A 21,220-nucleotide genomic window follows, 5' to 3' on the forward strand; every position below is an offset into this window, starting at 1 on the left:
GCTGCCACCCCAGGGCGGCTCCGGTGGGACCGGAGTGAGGGAAACTCATTTTATTGCTTTTTTATTTATTTCTGTAAGTAAGTAAACCCTTTGCAGCGCTGGCAAAAGGCTCGGAGCTCCGGGGGCGGCGTGCCCGGTGCCGGTGGGACACGGGGGACCCCCAAAGACCGGGGCTTCACCCCCGGCTCCGGTCACTCGCCGTATTCTGAGATCCGGCACTCCGGGTAGGGCAGGATGGGTTTTAGATCCTTCTCCGCCCTCCTCACCGCCTCGTCCTCCTCCTGCTCGCCGTCCCCGTGTCCCACCGGGGTCGGTCCGCGGCGCTCGCTGCCGCCCCAGCGCACGGTGACACCGGGAGCCAAGCGAGCCGAGGCCAGCCAGGGGTCACACAGCTGAGCCTCGGCCTTGGCGGCTCTCCCGGCTCCCGGGAGCGCCTGCGGGGAGCCCGGCGGGGCTAACCGGGACCGTGAGGCTCCCGACCGCACCCGCTCGGGCTCGGTGCTCACGTCCACCACCCTGACCTCGGGGAACACCCAGCGAGCGGCCCCGCGGCGCACACCCAGCCTGGGCACGCAGGGGCCGCGGGAGGCTCTGCGGGGCCGCAGCGATGCCAGGCTGGAGCTGGAGGAGCCTGCAGATGGTGGCTCTTGGTCGCCCAGCTCCGTTGTGGCCTCTCGGGACTCCTGCGGTGCCTCCGTCGGGGGTTCCGGGAGCGGAGCCGGGGGTCGGGGCGCGTCTAGCGGGGCCGGCCGGGACCGGGAGGGTCGGGAGGATCGGGAGGGTCTGCGGCCCCTCCCGGGGCGCCGGGGAGCGATGGGTGGCTCCGGGAGGGGTGGTCCTGGCACGGGCACCACGGTGAGATCGCCGGGAATGTGCTCGGGAGGAGCTGCGGCTGCTGCGGAGGGGACCTGGCACAGCGGTTGGGGGGACAAAAGGGACCCGGTGTGGGTGTCGGGGTGTCCCCGGAGCCGCTGGGGATCAGCCCGAGGGGTGATCGGGGCACGTCTCACCTGCTCCGGGGGCACAGCCGGGACGGGAACAGCCTCGGGGACCTCGGCGGGACACACGAGCGGACCTGCGGCCTCGTCTGAGACGGGGAGATCGCGGGACGGGACCTGGCCCGGGGGACAGAGGGGACCCGGCGTGGGTGACACGCGAGTCCCACGGCCCGGGAGGGTTCCGGGGGGCCGGAGAACGTCTCACCTCTTCCGAGGGCAGAGAGGCGTCCTCGACGAGGACAGCACCCGATGTCCCGGAGTCCCAGCGGCAGCTTTGAGGCTCCTCGTCCTCTCTCCAGACTCCGTCTCGTTCGGGGTCCGGGTCCCCCCCGGGCTCCGGGTCCCCGTCATCCCGCATCGGGAAGCGCCACTCAGCGACAAAGAGGATGGCATCCCGAGCCCGCGACACCGTGAAGGGCACCCGCTGTAGGGACAGCGCTGAGAGCCCTCCCGACACTGCCAGACCTCCCAAAACCCCCCCAAATCGTGGGGCTGGGGGTGTCTCACCTGCCGCGCCGCCGCCGCCAGGACGTGCTCGGTCAGCACCCGCTCCAGGAGCTCGTCCAGGATGGACCCGACGTCCAAGGGTTCCTCTGGCAGGAGCTCCTCATCCGGGGACGGGCTGGATTGGGTCAGGGTCCGGTGGGAGGTTTTGGGGGACGCCTTTTTGGGCTGCCGGGGTGTGCCTCGGACGGGCGTTCGTGACTTTTCCAGTTTCGATTTGGCGCCGGAGCCGCGGGGTTTTCGTTTCTGAGCCGGGACAGAGACTCCAACACAGCTCCCGCTGTCCGGGCGGGACCCAGCCCAGTGCGCCCCAGTATAGACCAGTACACCCCCACGCAGCCCAGCGCGGGCTGGGATATACTGGGATGTACTGGGATGGCCCTCCAGCTCATCCCAGTATATCCCAGTATATCCCAGTATATCCCATTATATCCCAGCTCACCCCAGCATGTTCCCCCGGCTCTTCCCAGTACATCCCAGTACATCCCAGCCCACCCCAGCATGGTCCCCAGCTCATCCCAGTACATCCCAGCCCACCCCAGGATGGTCCCCAGCTCATCCCAGTACATCCCAGTATATCACATCCCACCCCAGCATGGCCCCCAGCTCATCCCAGTACATCCCAGTATAGCCCAGTACATCCCAACCCGCCCCAGAATGGCCGTCCCATCTTACCCCAGTATACCCCAGTATACCCCAGTATATCTCAGCTCCCCACATCCCCCAGCTCCTCCCCTGTGCCCCGCTTTGCCGCCTCCCAGTCCTCCCAGTCCCTCCCAGTTCTCCCAGTCCCACCTCGGCCATCCCGGCTCTTCGGCGTCCCCAGCTCCACGGCAACGTGACGTAATCACCGCGCGCCGCCCCGGATGACGTCATCACGCCGCGACGCGTCTCCATGGCGGCGACGAGCGTCGGGTGAGCGGGGAGGGGGAAATTGAGGGGGAAACTGAGGGGGAAACTGAGGGGGAAATTGAGGGGGAAATTGAGGGGAAACTGAGAAGGAAACTGAGGGGGAACTGAGGGGGAAATTGAGGGGAAACTGAGGGGGAAATTGAGGGGGAAATTGAGGGGAAATTGAGGGGAAACTGAGAGGGAAACTGAGGGGAAACTGAGGGGGAAATTGAGGGGAAACTGAGGGGGAACTGAGGGGGAAGGGGGGCCGGGCAGGGCGGGGGGCTCGGGAAGGGGTCGGGGAGGGCACAGGGAGGTGGGGCTGGGGTGGGGTCCCTGGTAGAGAGCCGTGGGCCGGGGGGTGTGAGGGCCCCGGGGAGGGGAGAGGGGTGGATGTTCCCCCCTTGGAGCTGCTCCCGGCCCCCTCAGAATCCTCCCCAACCCCCCGGATCTGCCCCCGCTCGCCCTCCGGACCCACCGCAGCCCCCGGTTGGCCGTGTCCCCCCTCAGGCCGTACCGCCGGGAGCGGAGCCTGGCCCTGCGGAGCAGCAGCTCGGCCCTGTACAACAACCTGGCCGTGCTGTGCCCCCCGGGCCGGCCCCCGGCCCTCGGAGCCGTGCACGGCACCACCCTCAGCCTGCTGGGCAGCGAGGGGCCCCCCCGGCAGCTGCAGGCCCGGGGAGGGGGCTCTGCCCTCAGCACCCCGCTGCTCACACAGGTGAGCGACGGGGAAATCTTCCATCTGTGGGGTGGGACACGGACCTGGCACCGAAATGGGGCAGGGGACCCCAGTGCCGGAGTGTGGGGAGGGAAAATGAGCCCCCTGAAGGGTCTGGGGAGCTCCGGGCGGCGGTCTCTGAGGCCAGCAAGGACCCACCTGTGGGAACATCAAACACACCTGGGGCGGGGGTCTGTCCCCAGGACGGGGGGTCGGGGGTTCCTGTTGCAGGAGGAGATTTGGGGGGCTCCAGGAAGAGATCTGGGGACTCCTGTTCCAGGAGGAGATTTGGGGGTGCTCCAGGAGGAGATTTGGGGGGCTCCAGGAAGGGTTTTGGGGGTGCTCCAGGAGGAGATCTGGGGACTTCTATTCCAGGAAAAGGGTTTGGGGGGCTCCAGGAAGAGATTTGGGGACTCCTGTCTCAGGAAGAGGAGTCTGGAGAGCTCCAGGAGGAGATTTGGGGGCTTCTCTTCCAGGAGGGGAGTTTGGGGAGCTCCTGTTACAGGGGAGGAGGGGTTTGGGGGGATCCAGGAGATTTGTGAGCTCCTGTTTCAGGAGGAGACTTTGGGGGGCTCCAGGGCGGGGTTTTGGGGACGCTCCAGGAGAGGCAGCACGGCAGGCGGGGTTGGAGGGAGGTTTTGGGGGTGCTGCAGCGCTCTCCCTCTCCGTCCCTCGCAGGCCGCGTGGTGCGAGCTCCCGTCGCGGGTGCTGCTGGTGCTCACGTCCCAGCGCGGGGTCCAGGTGAGCCCTGGGGGGGATTGAGGGGCTCCTGGGGGGTCCCCCTGTCCCCCCCAGGCCGGCCCAGCCCGTCCCTCCCTGGCAGATGTACGAGGCTGACGGCTCCACCATGGTGTTCTGGCACGCGCTGGACGTCCCGGAGCAGCCGGCAGGTGAATCCCCCCCGAGACCCCCCAGCTCTGCCCAGCCCGCCGCAGGGCTGGGAAATCCTCCCAGAAATGGGGACCCCACCCCTGCCAGGGTGGAAATTCCAGCCTTTTCCAGGAAGGAATTTTCACAGTATCCAACTAAACCTCTCCTGGCACAGCTTGGGGCTGTTCCCTGTCATCCTGTCCCTGTTCCCCTCCTGGCAGGGAGTTGTGCAGAGCCACAAGGGCCCCCTGAGCCTCCTTTTCTCCAGGCTGAGCCCCTTTCCCAGCTCCCTCAGCTTTTCCTGCTCCTCCAGCCCCTTCTCGGCTCCATTCCCTGGACACCAACACCTCAGTATCTCGTGACAAGCCCAAACCCCTGCCAGGATTGGGGTGTGACCCCCAATTCCTGCCGCAGAGATGGGTCCGTGCCCGTGAGTGACACAAACCCGTTCCCTTCCAGCGCATTCCGTGTTCGCCCGAGGCATCGCCGCGGCCGGCGGCCGCTTCATCTGCGTGGGTGAGCCCGGGGCCGTGGCGAGGGTGGTGGTCCCGGGCTGGCCCGGCCCTGCTGACCCCCCTGACCCCACAGGGACGTCCTTTGGGGCCGTGCTGGTGTTTGACATCCCCCCAAAAGGGACCAACGTGACGCTGAGCGAGGTCCTGGAGCAGCACCGGGATCCCATCACCGACATCGCGGCCGAGCAGGGCCAGGCCCCGGTATGGGGGGAGGGTGGGAGACCCTAAATCTCCTCACTCCCACTCCCTGCCGTGGACAGGGACATTTTCCACCATCCCAGGGTGCTCCAAGCCCTGTCCAGCCTGGCTTTGGGCACTTCCAGGGATCCAGAGGCAGCTTCTCTGGGCAGCCTGTGCCAGGGCCTCCCCACCCTCACAGGGAAGGATTTCTTCCCAAAATCCCACCCAAATCTCCCCTTTTCCAGTGGGAAGCCATTCCCCGTGTCCTGTCACTCCATCCTTTGTCCCAAGTTCCTCCCATCTCTCCTGGAACCTCTTTAGGCACTGGAAGCTCACAGGGCAGATCCCTGCAGACTCACCAGCCGTTGTTTCCTCCCGCTCAGCACTTTCCCTGATGAGTCACTGAACTTGCCTTGCTCTGGGATCCCCAAGGAATCCATCCCCCAGAGCCCTGTGTCACCGTGGGGACACGGAGCCGCTGTGTCACCTCCCCCTGCCTCCCGTCCCCTCACCTCACACACCCCCCTGGACTTTGCTCCGGGAGTTCCCAGGGCTGCTCTGGGACATTCCCAGGGCCGGGAGGAGCCGGGAATCCTCACGGAGGAGGAAATCCACCCTCGGCGTGGCAGCGTGGGCAAATACGGACGAGTTCCAACTGAGCCCCGCTCCGGCCGGGATCCGCCAGCACTTCAGGAGCTGTTCCAGCTTGTCCTGGTGCCACCCCAGAGCTGGGGACACGGCCCGCTGTCCCTGAGCCGTCTCTCCCCACAGGACGGGGCTGGGGACCTGGTGACAGCCGATGACTCCGGGACCCTCTGCCTCTGGAGCAGCAGGGAGGAGTTCACCCTGCTCGGGAAGATCCCGGGATCTGGGTGAGCCCCGGGGAGGTGTGGGACACGAGGGAGGGACACCCTAGGGGTGGTGACACGTGTCCGTGTGTGCAGCTCCAGCTGCTCCTCGGTGGTGCTGTGGAACGGGACGGTGGCCGCGGGCTACGGGAACGGGCAGATCCGGCTGTGGGAAGCGGGGTCGGGGCGGATCCGTGCCCAGGTGAGCGCCCACGCCCGCTGGATCTACGCGCTCGACCTGGCACCGCTCACCGGCAAGGTACGGGGGGGTCACACCTGGCATCCCAAGCTGGAGTGCCACCCCAGTGTCCCATCCTGTCCCATGGCACCGCCACCTCCGCGGTGTCCCCTCCGCTCCCCTCGCAGCTGCTGTCGGGTGCAGAGGATTCCTTTGTCCACGTCTGGAAGCTCAGCAGGAACCCGGACACCGATGACATCGAGGTGAGTCCAGGCCTGGGGCACGGACGTGGCGCTTGGAGCTCCATGGGGACCTGGAATCTGGGCCATGGAGCTGCTGTGGAAATGTTGGGATTGCCTGTGGATCCGTTCCCGCCGCAGATCCAGCACTGCCACGCCGAGTGCGTGACGGACACGCAGGTTTGTGGCGCCCGGTTCTGTGACCCCGCCGGGGACACCTTCGCTGTCACCGGCTACGACCTGAGCGAGATCCTCTGCTACGGCCCGGCCTGAGCCGGGAACACCGGGAATGTCGGGAACACCGGGATCGTCGGGAGCGCCGGGACGCTCCGGCAGCGCGGCCGTGGCTGAGGGGTGAGCACAGACCCCTCTGCAGCTCCGTGGGGATGTGTGGGGGGAGCCCAGCCAGGATCCTCCCCGCCCCGCCCAAAGCCCTCCCGAGGGCTGGGAGCTGCTCCCCGGGATCCTCCCGTGGATTCCCACCCTTCCCGGAGGGTGCCGTGGCTGGGAACAGACCCGGATGAGACGGGAGGATCCCGGGAAACCTGTGCTACCTGCTGCTCCGGCCGGGAGAGCCCCGAGCCCAGCCCAGCGTCCCAGGGTGCAGCGCCCGCCGGCCACGGCTACCGGGGAGGGAGAAAAGCGGGGAGAGAGGCCAGGGGAACACGGGGAACCTGGGGGGATCCTGCATCCCAACCCCCCACAGCACCCCAAATCCCCGTGGGATGCTGCAGTCCCATGGCCACTGGCCAGATGTTGGAGGCCCCAGCTGTGCTCCGGGGCTGGAAACAGCAGCAGCAGCTGCAGCAGGACCCCGGGGACATCCCCAGGACCCCTCCAGCCCCCCTGACCCCCCCGTGGGAGCCGAGGTGACCCCAGGCCCTGCTCCCAGGGCCCTGCGAGGCCGGGAGAAGGGAATGGGGGATCCAAAAATGACCCCCCTCGCTTCATGTACCACTCGTGTTCCCCCCAGCGCGTGGGTCAGGTCCCCACTCCCCCTGTGCTCTGTACCCCCCCAATAAACCCACCCCAGTGAATCCCCCCCTCATTTCACTCCTTCCTGGGGGGGAGGGCACAGCAGAGTCAGGCTCCGTTACAAAAAGCTTTATTAAAGGTTAAAACAGCCGCTGCTGAGGTGGGGGGAGCCCCGAGGCCGGGGGTGGGGCCGCTGTGCTCCTGGGGTAAAAAAGTGTAAAAACGGTTGTGCAGTTCAGCCCGGGGGTCGGGACAGTGCCCACCCCCCTTTACTCCGGGGTGGGGACACAGCCCATGGACAGGGACAATGATCCCAACCTGCGACAGGGACAATGATCCCCCCCCGGGACAGGGACAATGATCCCAACCTGCGACAGGGACAATGAACCCCCCCCGGGACAGGGACAATGATCCCAACCCGGGACAGGGACAGGGACAATGATCCCAACCCGGGACAGGGACAATGATCCCCCCCCCGGGACAGGGACAGGGACAATGATCCCAACCCGGGACAGGGACAGGGACAATGATCCCCCCCCCGGGACAGGGACAGGGACAATGATCCCAACCCGGGACAGGGACAATGATCCCCCCCCCGGGACAGGGACAAGGACAATGATCCCCCCCAGGACACAGCCCGGGGCCGGGGGGCCCGTCCAAGGCACGGAGATGAGCCGGGGGCTCTCGTAGCCACACAAGCACCCAGGGACCCCCTCCCCACGCCCACCCCGTCCCCCCCCCAGCCCGCCCTGCTCACAGCTTGGCTCCCCCCCCACCCCACGGGGGGAGAAAATACAGCACCAGAGAGCCCTTACGGGGGTGGGGACCCCCCAGAAAAGAGAGGGGGAGCGGCAGAGCCCCCGCTCCCTGCGCAGCCCCAGCCCCAAATACTGCTCGGTCAGAGGTAGCACCAGCGTTGGCCGGGGCGGGGGGGCCCTGCCGGGGGGAGGGGGCTCAGCACGGCCCCCCCCCCCCCCCCCGGGGAAAGGCACGGTGGGGCCGGGGGGCTGCGACCCAGCAGAGCCTGTAAACAGCCGGGGTGGGGGGGTAAACAAGCCCTTGGGGGACCCCCACCCCGGCCAAGCCCTTGGCTCAGTGGTGAGGGGGGGGCGGTCCTAGGTCTGAGAGCCACAGCCCAGGGTGGGGGTCCTGGGGCTGAGCTCCCCGGCTCAGCATGGGGGGGACCCCTGGGCACAGCCCCCCCAGCCAGGGTGGGGGTCCCAGGGTCCAGCCCCTCTGTCCAGTGTGGGATCCCTGGAGCTGAGGGTGGGGGTCCTGAGCCTGAGCCCTGCACAGGAGCCCTGGGCCCAAGCCCCCCACTCCACACAGGGACCTTCAGCCCAGCTGAGCCCCCCAGCCCTTTAGAACAGCCCCAGGCCCCCTCACTCCACACAGGGACCCCCCAGCCCAGCCGAGCCCCCCAGCCCCGAGCCCCCCCACTCACCACAGTGACCCCCAGCCCCTCGTGGGGACCCCGGGGCCGAACCCCCTGCTCAGCTCAGGGGCTCCCAGCCCTCCCGAGCCCCCCCAGCCCCACTCGGGGGTCCCTTCCCCGAGCCCCCCGCTCAGGACACGGGGGGCGAGGGCCGCCAGAAGCACCACTTGTTGCGGGGGTGCTGCTTGCGCTGCAGCTGCTCCTCGCGCTCCCGCTCCTTCTTGGAGCGCAGGTACAGATCCTCCTCCTTCAGGTACCACACCGGGGGCCAGCGGTGCCGCTCGAAGTGCGCCTGGTTCTCTGCGGGGACACCCCGGGGCTCATGGCAGGGCGGGGACCCCCTCCCCGCGCCCCCCGCCCCGCGGCCACCCCCCTGTACCTGGGGACATGAACTTCATCTCGCGGGGGAAGCGGCGGCACACGCGGTTGTAGTTGGTGCAGATGTAGTGCAGGCACCAGGCGGCCAGCTGCCGGGCGTTGTGGAACTGGGGGGAGGTTTTGGGGGGGCCACCCCACCACCCCAGAGTCTGTGCTCCCCCCCGGGGGGGGTCTGGGTCCCCTGCAGCCCCCCCCCCCCCCCCATACCTGCGTCATCTCCAGGTAGATGATGACCTGCTCGTCGATCTCCACGCGCTGCACGAAGGCTCGCAGCAGCTCGTCCACGGCGTATTGCTCTGGCAGAGGGGGGAAATGGGGGGCTGGGGACGGGGGGGGTCTCACACCGGGAACGTGCCCCCCCCTTCCACGGGGCCAGCCGGGCCCCCCCTCCCCAGCGCTTACACAAGGACAGGGAATGACACACGGGGACGATCGATGGGTCCCCGCGGCAGCGGCAGCAGGGTATTGGCGGCTGACGTCAGGGGGGGCGCGCGGGGGTCTCACCGGTGAGCGCCTGCAGCCGCGGCAGGCACAGCCGGTCCGTGAGGATCAGCAGCTCCATGGCGTCCAGCTCGGGCGTGGGGGTGAACACCCCCGTGTAGAGGAAGTCGAGGACGGCGCGGAGGCAGGCGCAGTTGGTGCCGGGCAGGGACACCTGTGGGATCCAGGAGGGGTTTGGGGGGAGCTCAGAGCCATCCCCCAAAGGGGAACGGGGGAATTGGGGACCCTCCAGCACCTCCAGCCCTGCAACAACCCCACAACCCAGCACCACCCTCCCAGCACAGCTCCCCGCTTTCTCCTTGCAAGAGGGAAGTAGGAAATGCGTGTCCAGGGGGTCCGAGCAGGCCCCCGAGCCCAACCAACGATGCCCACCCTGCCCCACAGAGCCACAGGTCCCCTCCTGGCCCCCACCTCGTCGGCGTAGCTCTCGCGGAATCCCCCCCGGAACATGGCCCTCATCCAGTCGCAGCCGGCGATGAGCAGCGGTTTGTGCGCCGGCACCGCCCCGTCATCCACGCGGAACACCACGTCTGGGGACAGGGGACAGCTCAGGGAGGGGACAGCCACCCCTCAGACATCCCTTGTCCCCCTCAGCCCTGGGCCAGCCACCCCTGGGACACCGCAGAGCAGAGCAGGGACCGCCACTGTCATGGGGACGAGAATCCCTTGGACGGCCCTTCCATGGGGACAGCCACACCTTGGGGACAAGCAGCCCTCGGCCACCACAGCCCAGAACTGCCACTGGGCCCCAGCAGCACCTCCACGGTGGCACAGGGGCTCCAGGACCCCAAAAAACCTCAGTGGTGGGAGTGGCTCAGGGTGACCATAGCCCACACTGGCACGAGGACAAGGGGACACAATCTGGAGGGGACAGCGGTGACCCTCCTGTCCCCACAGCCCCCCATCCCCACCCCCTCTACCTGCGAAGACTCCCTTGGCCAGGCACTCCTTGACGCGGTTGGCGCGGCGCACGTGGAAGGCCTTGGTGATCTCCTGGTTCATGAAGCTCTCCTGGTTGAGCTCGTTGGCCACCATCATGCGCAGGTCGAACACCTCCAGCAGCTCGGCCACGGCTCCCACCTGCCGCAGGTCACCGTGGGGCCGCTCCAGCTTCCCCGTGTACAAATATTCCAGCACGGCGCGGAGCGGCCCCGGCCGCACGCCGCCGTCCATGGCCACCGCCGCCATCCGCCGCTCCCGCCCCGCCACCGGGTCAGCCACCAGCTCCCAGCGCAGGCTCAGGAAGCCGCGGCCCCACGATGACAAGTCACGGGTCCCCCCGTCCCCTTCGCTGAGGGTCTCGGGCGGCCCCTCCAGCGTGAAGAGGTCGTAGAAGCGGGAGCAGGCGGTGGCCAGGTAGACGCGGTGCGCGAAGACGCGGTGGCCGCCCTGCAGCTGGAAGACGACGTCGGCGCAGAGCGGGGCTCGGAACAGCGCGGCCGGGCCACCCCCGAGGCCGGGGGGAGCGTCGGGCACCTGGATGAGGGGCGGGGGAGGTTTGGGGGGCAGGAAAGGCGCCTGCAGCAGCGGGCGCTGCATCTTGCGCAGGTGGGACTTCCAGAACTGCAGGTGGCGGCGGGACACGAGCGCGGCGCGGATGGCGTTGTCAAACACATCCTTGACCCCGAACTGCGCCACCACGCTGGTCTCGTAGTACGGCACCCCCAGCTCCTGGGCCACCTCGTGGCCCCGCTCCGGCGGCAGGATGTCCGAGGGCTTGATGGGCCTGGAGGGGCATGGACAGGGCGGGGGGATGAGGAGGGTGTCCAGGGCTCGTTCCAAGGATGCTGGGAGGTCTCATCCCCAGCCCAGGGGGTGATGGGAGGGTGGCCCCTCTTTATCGTGGGGGTGCCAGGGGAGCCTGGAGAGGAGGCCCAAGCCCAGGGGTGCTGAACAGGGCAGAGGTTTTACCCCACAAGTGCTGCCAGAAGACCCTGACCCACAGGGGGACCCCATACTGCGGGGTCAGGGGGGACACGAGGCGACAACCTGATGGTGGCAAAACTGGGGGTCCCCATTTTAATGGGACTGGTGGTGACACACTGGGGTGTCCCTGTCGCTGTGGGGCTGGGGGGTGACACTCTGGGGGCTCACTTGGCCAGCGGCCGGCGCGCGCGGTTGACGGCGTCCAGGTCGGCGTAGCGCAGGTCCAGCTGGCAGCCCACCAGCACGATGGGGGTGCGGGGACAGAAGTGCTTGATCTCGGGGTACCACATGGTCTTCACGTGCCTCAGCGAGTTAGGGTTTGCCAGAGAGAAGCACAGCACCACCACGTCTGATCTGGGGGGAGGAGGAGGAGGAGGGCAGCGCTGCCCCGGTGCCACCCGCTGTCACTCGGTGTCCCCAAACACGCCCTGCTCAGTCCCAGGACACTGTCCCCTGCCTGGGACCCCCCAGGAGCCTCAGCACCCCCTGGGAGCACCACAGCCATGGGAATCCCACAGATCCCCGGCAGCCACACGACCCTCTGGGAACGCCATGACCTCCGGGAGCCCCATGACAGAGGCAGGGACAGGGGACAGGAGGGACCCGACGGGACCTGGCTTCGGGCCACCACCCTCAGCCAAGTCACGGCTGCCCCAGCTTGGCTCGGCACCGTGCGGTCCCAGCCCCTGAGCACCCATGGGGGGGTCCCAGGGGGGTGGCTGGGTGGGTGCCAGCCCCCAGCACCAGGGACAGACCACGCCTGCTGTCCCCTGCTGTCCCCGACCCTGGTTCAGGGGGTGCCAGGGGACACGGCAGGGGTGCCAGGGGACACAAGGGCGGTGCCAGGGGACACAAGGGGGGTGCCAGGGGACACGGCGGGGGTGCCAGGGGACACGGCGGGGGTGCCAGTACCCCCAAGTCCCCGGAGCAGCCGCGTGGCCCCGGGCCCGGGTTGTTTTTAGTCCTCGCCGGGACGGGACGTGACCGGGAGGCGCCGCTGGAGCCGGGCCCGTGTCCCAGACCAAGATAGCCACCACCGGCCCTCCGGGGGCCCCCGGCCAGCCCCGGAGCCACGCGGACCCCGCCACCCCAGCCCCCCCCAGCCTCCCCAGTCCCGGGGGGCTCCCCACCCCCGGGCCCCGCCGTGCCCCGGGGAGATTAGAGGTGCTGGCGTGGGGCGGCGGCGATAAGAGCCCGGACGTGCCGGCGGCCACGGGGACCGGCTGTTTACAACCGGAGAGCCACGGGAAGTCTGGGGGGGCCCCTCCAGCGCCCCCGGGAAGGGTTCTCGTACCACAAGAGCCCCTCTGGAGCCGCCCCCCACCCACAGCTCCGGAGGAGCGGCCGGGTCCCTGCTCGGGAAGGGGTTTGGGGGGTGCAGTGTTGGGGTCAGGGTGCCCCCAGAGCTGTCTCCGGAGGGGGATGGGGGCAGTCCAGCCCCTCCCCGAGGGTTCGGGGTGCCAGAGCTGCTCTCTGGGCGCTGGCAGGAGCCCAAGGGGCTCCTCTGGCTCTGTGCATCCCGGGATGGGCAGGGCTCGCGGTCGGGGTGCTGCTGGTGGGGGCTGGGCTGCCCGTGACAGGAGCCGGGGTGGCGGGCGGGGGTCTCGGGGGTGCCGGTGGCGGGGGTCGGGGGAGTTGTGGGAGGGGGTGGGTTCTCCGGTGGCGGGTCGCGGTCCCACCTGCCATAGGCGAAACGCCGGTCCTTGTGGTGGTCCCCGAAGGTGTCCCAGAGGCGCAGGGAGACGCTGACCTCGTCCACCACATCCCGGGAGCGCTCCAGCACCTGCCGGTACCGGCACCGGCACCATCACCGACCGCCCTGCCCGGAACCACCGGTACCACCCCGGGGTGCCCCCGCTACCCTCTCCGTGGCCCTCTCCGTACAGGGCGGCCCCCGGTGCTCGGTACCCCCTATCGTTCCCCCCCCCCACCCCGGCGATGCCCGGTACCCGGTGTCCCCCGGTAACGCCCCTCCCGCTGCTCCCCCGCTCGGTGTCCGGCGGTGCCTGGCGGTGTCCCCCGGCCTCACCTCCTGGCAAACGCGGTACTGGTCGATGGCCCACACGGTGGGCACGTGTGTGGCCAGCAGCCGGTACTGGCTCAGCGTGGCGTTGCAGGCGCGGGCGCAGATCAGCCGCGTCTTGCCCACCGCGTTGTCGCCCACCACGACGCACTTGATGGTCTCGACGTTGGGGCGCTCGTAGTCCACGTCGGGGTCCATGGGGGCGCGGGGGGCCCCGGGCAGCGGAGCGGCCCCGCTCAGCGCCCCCCGCCCGGACCCGGCCCGTTACCGACCCCCGCCCCGCCCGCCCCGCCCCACCCCGCCCTGCAGCCAATCAGCGCGCGCCTCCGCGGCACGCCCCGCCCCGCCTCGCCCCGCCCCGCCAATCCCGCGCGGCACCGCCCGCCGGGCCACGCCCCCTCCGCCCCGCCCCGCGCGCGGACAAAGGAGCGCCGCCAGGGGGCGCCACGCCGCCACGTGACGGCACGGCCCCCCCAGGGCCCCGCCCACCCCCGGGGAGGGACACGCCCATGGGCGGGGCCAAGGGACCCGCCCCCGGTGAGGCCACGCCCACGTGGAGGGGGGAGAGGGGGCCGGGGTCGCGACAGCAGCGACAGCAGCGATACCTGTGACAGCAGTGACAGCAGCGACAGCAGCGATACCTGTGACAGCAGTGACAGCGGTGACAGCAGTGATACCTGTGACAGCAGTGACAGCGGTGACAGCAGTGACAGCAGTGACAGCAGCGATACCTGTGACAGCGGTGACAGCAGTGACAGCAGCGACACCTGTGACAGCAGTGACAGCGGTGACAGCAGTGCCAGCAGCGACACCTGTGACAGCAGTGACAGCGGTGACACCAGCAATACCTGTGACAGCAGTGACAGCGGTGACACCAGCAATACCTGTGACAGTGGCGACACCAGTGGCACCAGCGACACCACCGATAGCAGCGACACCAGGGACACCAGTGGCACCAGTGGCACCAGTTCCAGCAGTGGCACACACCAGTAAAACCAGTGACACCAGTTACACCAGCTAAACCAGTGACAGCAATGACTGCAGTGACAGCAGTGACAGCAGTGACAGCAGGGACAGCAGTGACACCAGTGACACCAGTGGCACCAGTGGCACCAGTGGCACTAGTTCCAGCAGTGGCACACACCAGTAAAACCAGTGACACCAGTTACACCAGCTAAACCAGTGACAGCAATGACTGCAGTGACAGCAGTGACAGCAGTGACACCAGTGACACCAGTGACACCAGTGGTGCCAGTGGCACTAACGGCACCAGTTCCAGTAGTGGCACACACCAGTGAAACCGGTGGCACCAGTAAAACCAGTGACACCAGTAACACCAGCTAAACCAGTGACATCACTGACACCAGTGACAGCAATGACAGCAGTGACACCAGTAAAACCAGTGGCACCAGTGGTACTAGCAAAACCAGTGACACCAGTGAGAGTGGCACCAGTAAAAAGTAACACCAGTGAAACCAGTGACACCAGTAACGGCAGCCGCAGCAGTCACACTGGGGACCCTGGGACAGGGGTGACGGGGCTCGCCGCACACCGGCCTGGGCCTCTTGCCGGGCCCAAGATCCCATTTTCCAGCATTTTTTTCCTCCCTGGGGATTTGGGATTTTTCAGTCGCGGTGCCCAAATAAGGGAACGATGGGAGAGGCTTTGGGACAGGAGCTGTGCGGGGCTGGGCCGGGCCAGGCGCTGGGCTGGGAATGTCCCCGAGAAGGCCCTGCCACCCCTTCATGGCCTGGGGTGGCTCCTCCAGCCCCCCAAAATCCTGGTGAAAAAAGGGAATGGTGGGAGAGGCTCCAGGGAGGGGGGGAAGGACAGGGCTGACAAAAAGGGGAAGGGGGGACACACCCTCTCCTTGGTCCTGGCACAGCACCCCGATCCCAGCCCAGCGCCCACGTTCCAGTCTGGGATCCTCATCCTGGCACAAGATCCTGGCACAGCACCCAAATCCCAGACTGGGATCCCTGGAATAGCACCCCCATCCCAGACTGGGATCCCTGGAATAGCACCCCCATCCCAGACTGGGATCCCTGGAATAGCACCCCCATCCCAGACTGGGATCCCTGGCACAGGGACCCCCATCCCAGTCTGGGATCCCTGGCACAGCACCCACATCCCAGTTTGGGATCCCTGGCACAGCACCCACATCCCAGTCTGGGATCCCTCATCCTGGGCTGGGAGCCTGGCACCGCAGCCTCATTCCAGTGCCGGACCCGGGCGCGGGTCCCAGCGCGGGCCCCTGGGACCTGTCCCACATCCTGGTGTGACATTCACGTCCTGCTGCGGGACCCCGGGACCTCCACACGCATTCCAGCCTGGGATCCTGGAACCCGCATCCACAGCCCGGAATGGGAACCTGGCACAGCGCCCACATCCCGGTACAGGATCCACATCCCGGTACAGGATCCACATCCCGGTACAGGATCCACATCCCGGTACGGGATCCTCATCCCGGTAGGGGACCCAGGCCCGGCACCCGCGCCCCAGCGCTCCCAGCGCCGCCGGTGCCTCCCGGCCGCTCCCGCCCCCGCCCCGCCCGGTGCCGCCCGTGGGCGGTGGAAAGTGCCGGGGGGGGGGCGGGGGAGGGGCGGGCCCAGGGCGGCGGCGGCGGCGGTCCCGGGATCGGGATCGGGATCGGCCCCGGGATCGGGATGGCGGGGCCGGGGCTGGAGCGGTACCGGCTGGCGCTGCTGGCGGCGCGGGAGGACGTGGGGAACCCTCGGGCTGGGACCGACTGGTGAGAACGGGAGGGCGGGGGACACCGGGAGAGGGAACGGGAGCCGGGAATGGAGACCGGGAACGGGGACGGAAGGGAGGACGGGGAACAGGGCACGGGGGATGAGGAGCCGGCACAGGGACCCGGGGACGGAAGAGGGGACCGAGACTGGGAACGGGCGCTGGGACTGGCACCGGACACAGGACCGGGAGCAGGAACAGGCACCGGCACGGGCCAGGGAGTCGGGGGCGGGCCCAGAGGCACCGTTACCGGCACCGGGACGGGGGCTCCGGGGCGCACCGGGGTCTCGGCCGGGGGGTGTCCCAGGACTGAGCCCTGTGCGCCGCCGCGCGGGGAACCGGGAGTCGCACCCGGTCTCGCCCCGCCCCGCCCGGTCCCCCCCGGTGCCGCCGGGCTGGGAGCGGCGCCGCCGCCAGGGGCGGGGGCAGGACGGGCCCGGGGGGGTTTGCGGGAGGCCGGACGGGGGGCGGGGAGGGGGGGTTTGCCCCGCCGCACCGGTAGGACGCGGGTCCCGGGACGGCCTGGGGGTCCCAAGCTGACCCCAGTTCGGTGCCGGGGGGCTGCCAGACCCATGAGCCTCGGTGCCGGGGGGCCGGAGTCGGTGTCCCCCAAAATCCCCATCCCGGGGTGGGGGGCGACGGTACCGAGGCTCATGGGTCTGGCAGCCCCCCGGCGTCACGGGACCGGCCGTCACCGCGGCCACCGGCCACCCGGCCATTGCCCTCTGCCCCCGGAGCGCGGCTGGACCCGCTCCAGCTCCGGCTCCTCCCGGCGCCCGCCCGGCCGCGTGCCGGGCTCTGTCCCGCCATGTGGCGCCGCAGCCTGTCGCGACATGCCGTGACATGCGTGACGTGCCCTGTCCCGCGTGCGTCCCGAAGCGGAGCCACGCGGGAACAAAGAGGGGCAGAGCCTCCGGGGGGGGGGGGGGGAGGGAGGGTCCCGCCGGGATGGGGCCCCCTGAGCCCTCCCAGACCCGGGCGGGGGGTCCCGGCACCCCCGCACGATGGAGGGGAGGGGGGTCGCTGGGGGTGGGGGGGCCCGCCCCGGCGCCTCCCCCATTCCCATTGTCCCGGGGGCGGATGCTGCCGGCGGCACTTCCATGAATTCATCCCAAGCTGGTGGCATGGGGGAACACGGGGGGTGCCCAAGCCTGGCAGGTCCCCCCACCCGCTCTGATCCCCCCCACCCCGACCCCCCCCCTGACCCCCCTTCTCCCCCCCAGGGCCGTCTTTGGCTATGAGAAGCATCACGACCTCAAGCTCCTGGATTCCGGAGGTACCGGGAGCGACGTTTTCGGGGAATATTGGGGGGTCCCCCGAGTTCACCCCCTCTGACCCCTCCTCATTACAGCCGGGGGGCCGGATGAGCTCGCTGGAAAATTCTCTGTGGGCAGCGTCATGTACGGGCTGTGCCGGGTCCCCGATCCCGGTTCCGGCACCCCCAGGATCGTCCTTATCAGCTGGGTGAGTGCGGGGGGGCTACTCGAGGGGACCCCCGGATGGGACCCCCCCGAGCTGAGCCATGGGTGCGGTGCCAGGTGGGGGAAAATGTGCCGGAATCGCAGCGGGCGGCGTGTGCCGGGCACCTGCCGGCCATCCGGAGCTTCTTCAGGGTGAGTGGGGGGCACGGAGCCCTCGGTGGGTGCTGGGGGGGTGTGTCGGGGTCTTTACCCCCCCAATATTACCCATTCCTACCTCCCCTGTCCCCCCCCATCCCGCCACCCCGACCTTTGCCTGTGCCGGGGCGCATTCCTGGCGCTGCTGACTCAGCCGCCGCTTTCCCAGTGCTCCCAGTCTTGGCCGCCGCGCCGGAGCTGTGGTTGGGATCCCTTCCCCACCCCCAACCCCGTCCTGACGGGGGGGGTCCTGCCCTCCCCATCCCCCGGAACAGCTTCCGCTCATCTGTCTGCGCCCGGGATCTGGATCCGGCCCCACATCTGGATCCTGCCCCACATCTGGATCCAGTCCCACATCTGACACGTCCAAGGGAATCGAGCCGAGGTTCCCCGGGGAGTGAGGATCCCTGCGGGGGTTGGGGGGTGTGGGAGGGGTGACACGGTCCCAATCCCGGTGGCAGGAGGCCACGGCCGTGATCAGCGCCCGCCGCTCCGAGGAGGTGACGCTGGAGGGGCTGCGCCGAGTGCTGGCACAGCTGGAGCCCCCCGCCCCTCGCCCACCCAGGAGGACCCCCCAGGACACCCCGGAGCTGGTGGTGAGTGGGGGTCCCGCTGGGGCCATGTCCCTGCCGGAATGGGGAGGGCATTTGGGGGGCGATGGGTGCTTGCTCGCCCTTCCCGGGGGTCTCCAGGGGGTTTTGGGGATCCCACCCTGACCCCCCTGTGCTCCCCAAGGGAACCAACTACCGCAAGACCAACCCAGCACTGGAGCTGCAGCGCACCCAGCGCGATTCCTTCTGGGAACAGGCTGAGGTGAGGGGTCGGGGGGCTGGGGAAGGGCTGGGGGGTCCCCCGGAATCCCGGGGGTGGGGTCACAGCTGCTGCCTCGAGCTGAGGTTGCCAGGGGCTGAGCCCAGGGGTCCCAGTGCCGAGCTTGGTGGGGGTCCCAGTCCCGGTCTGGGGTGCTGTGGGGTCCCGGCCCCAGAGCTGAGGTCCGTGGGGGTCCCGGTGCTGTCGCGGCGGGGGTCCCACTGCCGATACCAGTGGGGGTCACAGTCCCGGTGCCGAGACCGGGGGGGTGCTGGTGTGGACCTCGGTGGGGTCCCGGTGCCGGTACCGAGGCTGGGACAGTCCCAGTGTGAAGTGTGGCGGGGTCCCGGTGCCGGTGCCGGTACCAACGGCAGCGGGACCCTGGGGCCGGTGGGTTCCCGGTGCCGATCCCGGTGCGTTCGCAGCGCGAGGAGCAGCAGCGGAAGGAGCAGGAGCGGCAGCGGGAGCGGGAGCAGCGGCGGCGCTGGGAGAGGGAGCGCATGGAGGAGGAGCGGCTGCAGGCGGCGGAGCGGGAGCGGCGGCTGCAGGAACGGGAGAGGCTCATCGAGGAGCGGCGGTGAGGGGCAAGGCTGGGCTCCAGCCCTGTCCCATCCCCATATCCCATCCGTGTTCCATCCCATCTCTGTCACCCCTCCCGCAGGCAGGAGCAGGCGCGGCTGGACGCGGAGGAGCGGAGGAAGGAGCAGGAGCGATGGGTGAGCGGGAAGGGGGCTGGAATTGGGGAGGGGGTCTCAGGGGGATCGAAGGGGTCTGTCCTGGGACACGCGGGGGCTCCAGCCCAGCAGGATCCAGGGCGTTCATCCCAGGGAGTCCCGTCCCAGGGGCGTTTAGGGGGTCAATCCCAGGGGATCCGAGGGGTGATTTTAGGTGTCTCTCCTGGGGGATCTGAAGGGCTTCATCCCAGGAGATCCATCAAAAGGAAAACAGGAGGGTGTAACCTGGGGATGTGCGAGGGTTCTCTCCCAGGGCAGCCAGAGCTCCATCGCATCCTGAGGGATCCGTGTTTGCCGTGTCCCGCAGGAGCAGCAGCAGCGGGAGCAGGAGGCGGCCGAGCGGGAGCGCGGAGGTCGCACCGGGCTCAGCGGCACTGCGGCCGTGAGTACCGGGACGGGTCCTTCCCTTCCCCCGGGGCACGGGGCGGGCCGCTGGTCCCGCCGTGGAGCCGCAGCCCCGCTGAACCCCCCCGATCCCGCAGGAAGCCGCAATCCTCGTCTCCCAGCGCACAGAGAACCCCCGGGAATTCTTTCGGCAGCGGGAACGCTCGGGCTCCACGTCCGCATCCCCCCTGCCCGGCAGCACCCCCGGTGGGTGGCATGGAAGGGTTGGGGGGCACGGGGGGGTTCTGGGGGGTCCCTGCTGACCCCACCCCGTCCCCGCCAGGTGCTCGTCGGCCTTTCCTGCGGTACCAGCGCAGCCTGACGGAATCCGCCTTCATCTTCCGCCGGCCGGAGCCCCTCCAGACCCCCCCGCCCGGAGCCTCCGGGGGGGCACCGCCCCCCCGCCCCCGGCGGCCGCCGCCGCCTCTGCCCCCCGGCCCCGCGGGAAGGGACCCCGCCACCACCGGGACCCCCACCAGCCCCGTGGGGAGGGGCCCCCCTCCCTCTGCCGCTCTGGGGACGCCCCCCAGCCCGGCCCGAGCAGGGTCCCCCCATGCCACCAGTCCTGTGGGGACAGGGACCCCTCCCTCTGCCCCCCCAAGGAGCCCCCCCAGCCCCGTGGTGATGGGCACCCCCCAATGTGCCACCGCTGGGACCCCCTCCAGCCCCCTGGGAACAGGGACCCCTCCCTCCGCCACCCTGGGGACCCCCAATTTTGCCACCAGCAGGTCAGGGTCCCCCCCTGCCATGCCCGGGACCCCTCCCCGGCTGGGGGTTCCCCCTGTCTCTTCTGGCTCGGGGTCTTCTGAAAGCACTTGTGGGGTACAGCCCCTCTCTCCTCCCAGCACTCCCGGCTTGGGGTCTCCCCCCAGCCCCTCCCGGGATGAGGAGGGGTCCCACCCGGACACTCCCCCCCTCCCCAGCCCCCCAGCATGGGAAGCTCTGGGGCCACTGATTGAGGATGTCCCCAGCCCGAGAGAGGGGTCCCCAATACCCCCGGCCGGGCCCCCCCCGCACAGCCCCGGCCCCCCCCGCCCGCTGCGGGACCCCCAGGATTTGGGGCGCAATGGAATCGGGGGGCACGAAGGGGGGGGCTGGGAGACCCCCTGGGAGCCGAGACCCCTCCCCGGGCAGGTACGGGGAGGGTCTGGGGGCGATGTGGGGCTGGGGGAAATGCGGGGGGCCCAGATGGGGTTCAGGGTTTATGTGATGTGGGTGATGGGGGGCGCGGGGGCTGGGGGGGCTGCAGGTTTTGGGGCTGGGGGTCAGGAGGGGAACACACGAGCCTGCGGGCTGGTTCTGGGGGTTGGGACGGTTCTGGAGAGGGGGGGCAGGATGGGAGGTGGGGTGGGGTCCCCCTGTGAGTGGAGCGGGGCCGCAGAGACCCCTCAGCTCCCCCCCACTTTTTACAGGGGGATGGGCCCAGCGAGAGCCCCGTCCTGCATAAAGCCACTCCAGGTACCCCAAAATTCCCCCGTAAGCCCCCCAAATCACCCCCAACCCCTCCCAGACCCCCCTCCCCGTCTCACCCCTGCTCTCCCCCCAGGCTTCGCGCTGCTGCTGGCCCGTGACGCCCCCCACCCGCCGCTTTTGGGGGGCCCCAGCCCCCCCACCGAGGACGAGGACCTCTCCCCCCATGCTGTGTAGCGGGGGGGGGGAGGGCAGCACCTCCTTTTTTGGGGGGGATCACCTTTATGGCACCCAGGATGGGCGCCCCTCCCCCGCTCACCCCCCAGCACAGCCTCC

General features: G+C 69.4%; 4 protein-coding genes and 1 long non-coding RNA gene across 9 annotated transcripts; 2 read left to right on the forward strand and 3 right to left on the reverse strand.

Annotated features, from left to right (window-relative positions):
* Window positions 1-191: 191 nt before the first annotated feature.
* Window positions 192-2,399, reverse strand: C6H2orf81 (chromosome 6 C2orf81 homolog). The gene is made up of 5 exons (XM_088056388.1): window positions 2,298-2,399; window positions 1,506-1,748; window positions 1,204-1,422; window positions 1,011-1,115; window positions 192-908 (listed from the first exon to the last, which is right to left on the reverse strand). Exons 1-5 carry the CDS (start codon window positions 2,397-2,399, stop codon window positions 192-194), a joined length of 1,386 nt encoding a protein of 461 aa, XP_087912514.1.
* Window positions 2,379-6,928, forward strand: WDR54 (WD repeat domain 54). Of its 2 annotated transcripts, XM_014260296.2 has the most exons (10): window positions 2,379-2,417; window positions 2,904-3,111; window positions 3,790-3,852; window positions 3,935-4,001; window positions 4,441-4,497; window positions 4,570-4,697; window positions 5,448-5,548; window positions 5,621-5,783; window positions 5,891-5,965; window positions 6,083-6,928. In XM_014260296.2, exons 1-10 carry the CDS (start codon window positions 2,398-2,400, stop codon window positions 6,212-6,214), a joined length of 1,014 nt encoding a protein of 337 aa, XP_014115771.2. In that variant the 5' UTR covers window positions 2,379-2,397; the 3' UTR covers window positions 6,215-6,928. The 2 variants fall into 2 exon arrangements, with proteins under 2 accessions (XP_014115771.2, XP_087912716.1); XM_088056590.1 differs by having other exon boundaries at window positions 4,441-4,697.
* Window positions 6,929-7,030: 102 nt separating this feature from the next.
* On the reverse strand, window positions 7,031-7,616 carry LOC148184069 (uncharacterized). The gene is made up of 2 exons (XR_015772774.1): window positions 7,423-7,616; window positions 7,031-7,284 (listed from the first exon to the last, which is right to left on the reverse strand). It is a non-coding gene; the product is annotated as an uncharacterized LOC148184069 (long non-coding RNA).
* A 51-nt stretch (window positions 7,617-7,667) lies between these two features.
* On the reverse strand, window positions 7,668-13,448 carry LOC102102178 (rho-related BTB domain-containing protein 2-like). 4 transcript variants are annotated; one of them, XM_005518088.3, is made up of 9 exons: window positions 13,186-13,448; window positions 12,836-12,939; window positions 11,325-11,510; window positions 10,151-10,956; window positions 9,642-9,760; window positions 9,234-9,384; window positions 8,937-9,025; window positions 8,731-8,836; window positions 7,668-8,651 (listed from the first exon to the last, which is right to left on the reverse strand). In XM_005518088.3, exons 1-9 carry the CDS (start codon window positions 13,375-13,377, stop codon window positions 8,482-8,484), a joined length of 1,923 nt encoding a protein of 640 aa, XP_005518145.2. In that variant the 5' UTR covers window positions 13,378-13,448; the 3' UTR covers window positions 7,668-8,481. The 4 variants fall into 4 exon arrangements, 3 of the variants coding, with proteins under 3 accessions (XP_005518145.2, XP_014115007.2, XP_087913136.1); XM_014259532.2 differs by having other exon boundaries at window positions 8,937-9,049; XM_088057010.1 differs by lacking the exon at window positions 13,186-13,448 and having other exon boundaries at window positions 8,937-9,049; window positions 11,325-11,539; window positions 12,836-12,933.
* A 2,340-nt stretch (window positions 13,449-15,788) lies between these two features.
* LOC106628553 (uncharacterized) lies at window positions 15,789-21,205 on the forward strand. Its single transcript, XM_088057014.1, has 13 exons — window positions 15,789-15,931; window positions 17,154-17,206; window positions 17,282-17,394; window positions 17,469-17,543; window positions 18,008-18,142; window positions 18,282-18,359; window positions 18,782-18,933; window positions 19,018-19,072; window positions 19,398-19,472; window positions 19,573-19,681; window positions 19,758-20,608; window positions 20,887-20,932; window positions 21,021-21,205. The coding sequence occupies exons 1-13, from the start codon at window positions 15,846-15,848 to the stop codon at window positions 21,119-21,121; spliced, it is 1,929 nt and encodes a 642-aa protein (XP_087913140.1). The 5' UTR covers window positions 15,789-15,845; the 3' UTR covers window positions 21,122-21,205.
* The last annotated feature ends 15 nt before the right edge of the window (window positions 21,206-21,220 follow it).

Source organism: Pseudopodoces humilis, chromosome 6, assembly GCF_049639895.1.
Source record: "Pseudopodoces humilis isolate 2021_Gansu_Grassland_sample_001 chromosome 6, ASM4963989v1, whole genome shotgun sequence".
Lineage (NCBI taxonomy): Eukaryota > Metazoa > Chordata > Aves > Passeriformes > Paridae > Pseudopodoces > Pseudopodoces humilis.

What these genes read in the sequence shown, in the direction of transcription:
- WDR54 (XM_088056590.1), top strand. Translation starts at nt 2,398, where the DNA reads ATGGCGGCGACGAGCGTCGG. An exon ending in GGGAAGATCCCGGGATCTGG is followed by an intron (nt 5,549 to 5,620) that starts GTGAGCCCCGGG and finishes CCGTGTGTGCAG; the next exon opens with CTCCAGCTGCTCCTCGGTGG. An exon ending in CGGACACCGATGACATCGAG is followed by an intron (nt 5,966 to 6,082) that starts GTGAGTCCAGGC and finishes TTCCCGCCGCAG; the next exon opens with ATCCAGCACTGCCACGCCGA.
- C6H2orf81 (XM_088056388.1), bottom strand. Translation starts at nt 2,399, where the DNA reads ATGGAGACGCGTCGCGGCGTGATGACGTCATCCGGGGCGGCGCGCGGT. An exon ending in GAAGAGCCGGGATGGCCGAG is followed by an intron (nt 1,749 to 2,297) that starts GTGGGACTGGGA and finishes GTCCCGGCTCAG; the next exon opens with AAACGAAAACCCCGCGGCTC. An exon ending in CGGCTGTGCCCCCGGAGCAG is followed by an intron (nt 909 to 1,010) that starts GTGAGACGTGCC and finishes CCGCTGTGCCAG; the next exon opens with GTCCCCTCCGCAGCAGCCGC.
- LOC102102178 (XM_014259532.2), bottom strand. Translation starts at nt 13,377, where the DNA reads ATGGACCCCGACGTGGACTACGAGCGCCCCAACGTCGAGACCATCAAG. An exon ending in AGTACCGCGTTTGCCAGGAG is followed by an intron (nt 12,940 to 13,185) that starts GTGAGGCCGGGG and finishes CGGTACCGGCAG; the next exon opens with GTGCTGGAGCGCTCCCGGGA. An exon ending in TCTACCTGGAGATGACGCAG is followed by an intron (nt 8,837 to 8,936) that starts GTATGGGGGGGG and finishes ACCTCCCCCCAG; the next exon opens with TTCCACAACGCCCGGCAGCT.
- LOC106628553 (XM_088057014.1), top strand. Translation starts at nt 15,846, where the DNA reads ATGGCGGGGCCGGGGCTGGAGCGGTACCGGCTGGCGCTGCTGGCGGCG. An exon ending in CCTCGGGCTGGGACCGACTG is followed by an intron (nt 15,932 to 17,153) that starts GTGAGAACGGGA and finishes TCTCCCCCCCAG; the next exon opens with GGCCGTCTTTGGCTATGAGA. An exon ending in CAAGCTCCTGGATTCCGGAG is followed by an intron (nt 17,207 to 17,281) that starts GTACCGGGAGCG and finishes TCCTCATTACAG; the next exon opens with CCGGGGGGCCGGATGAGCTC.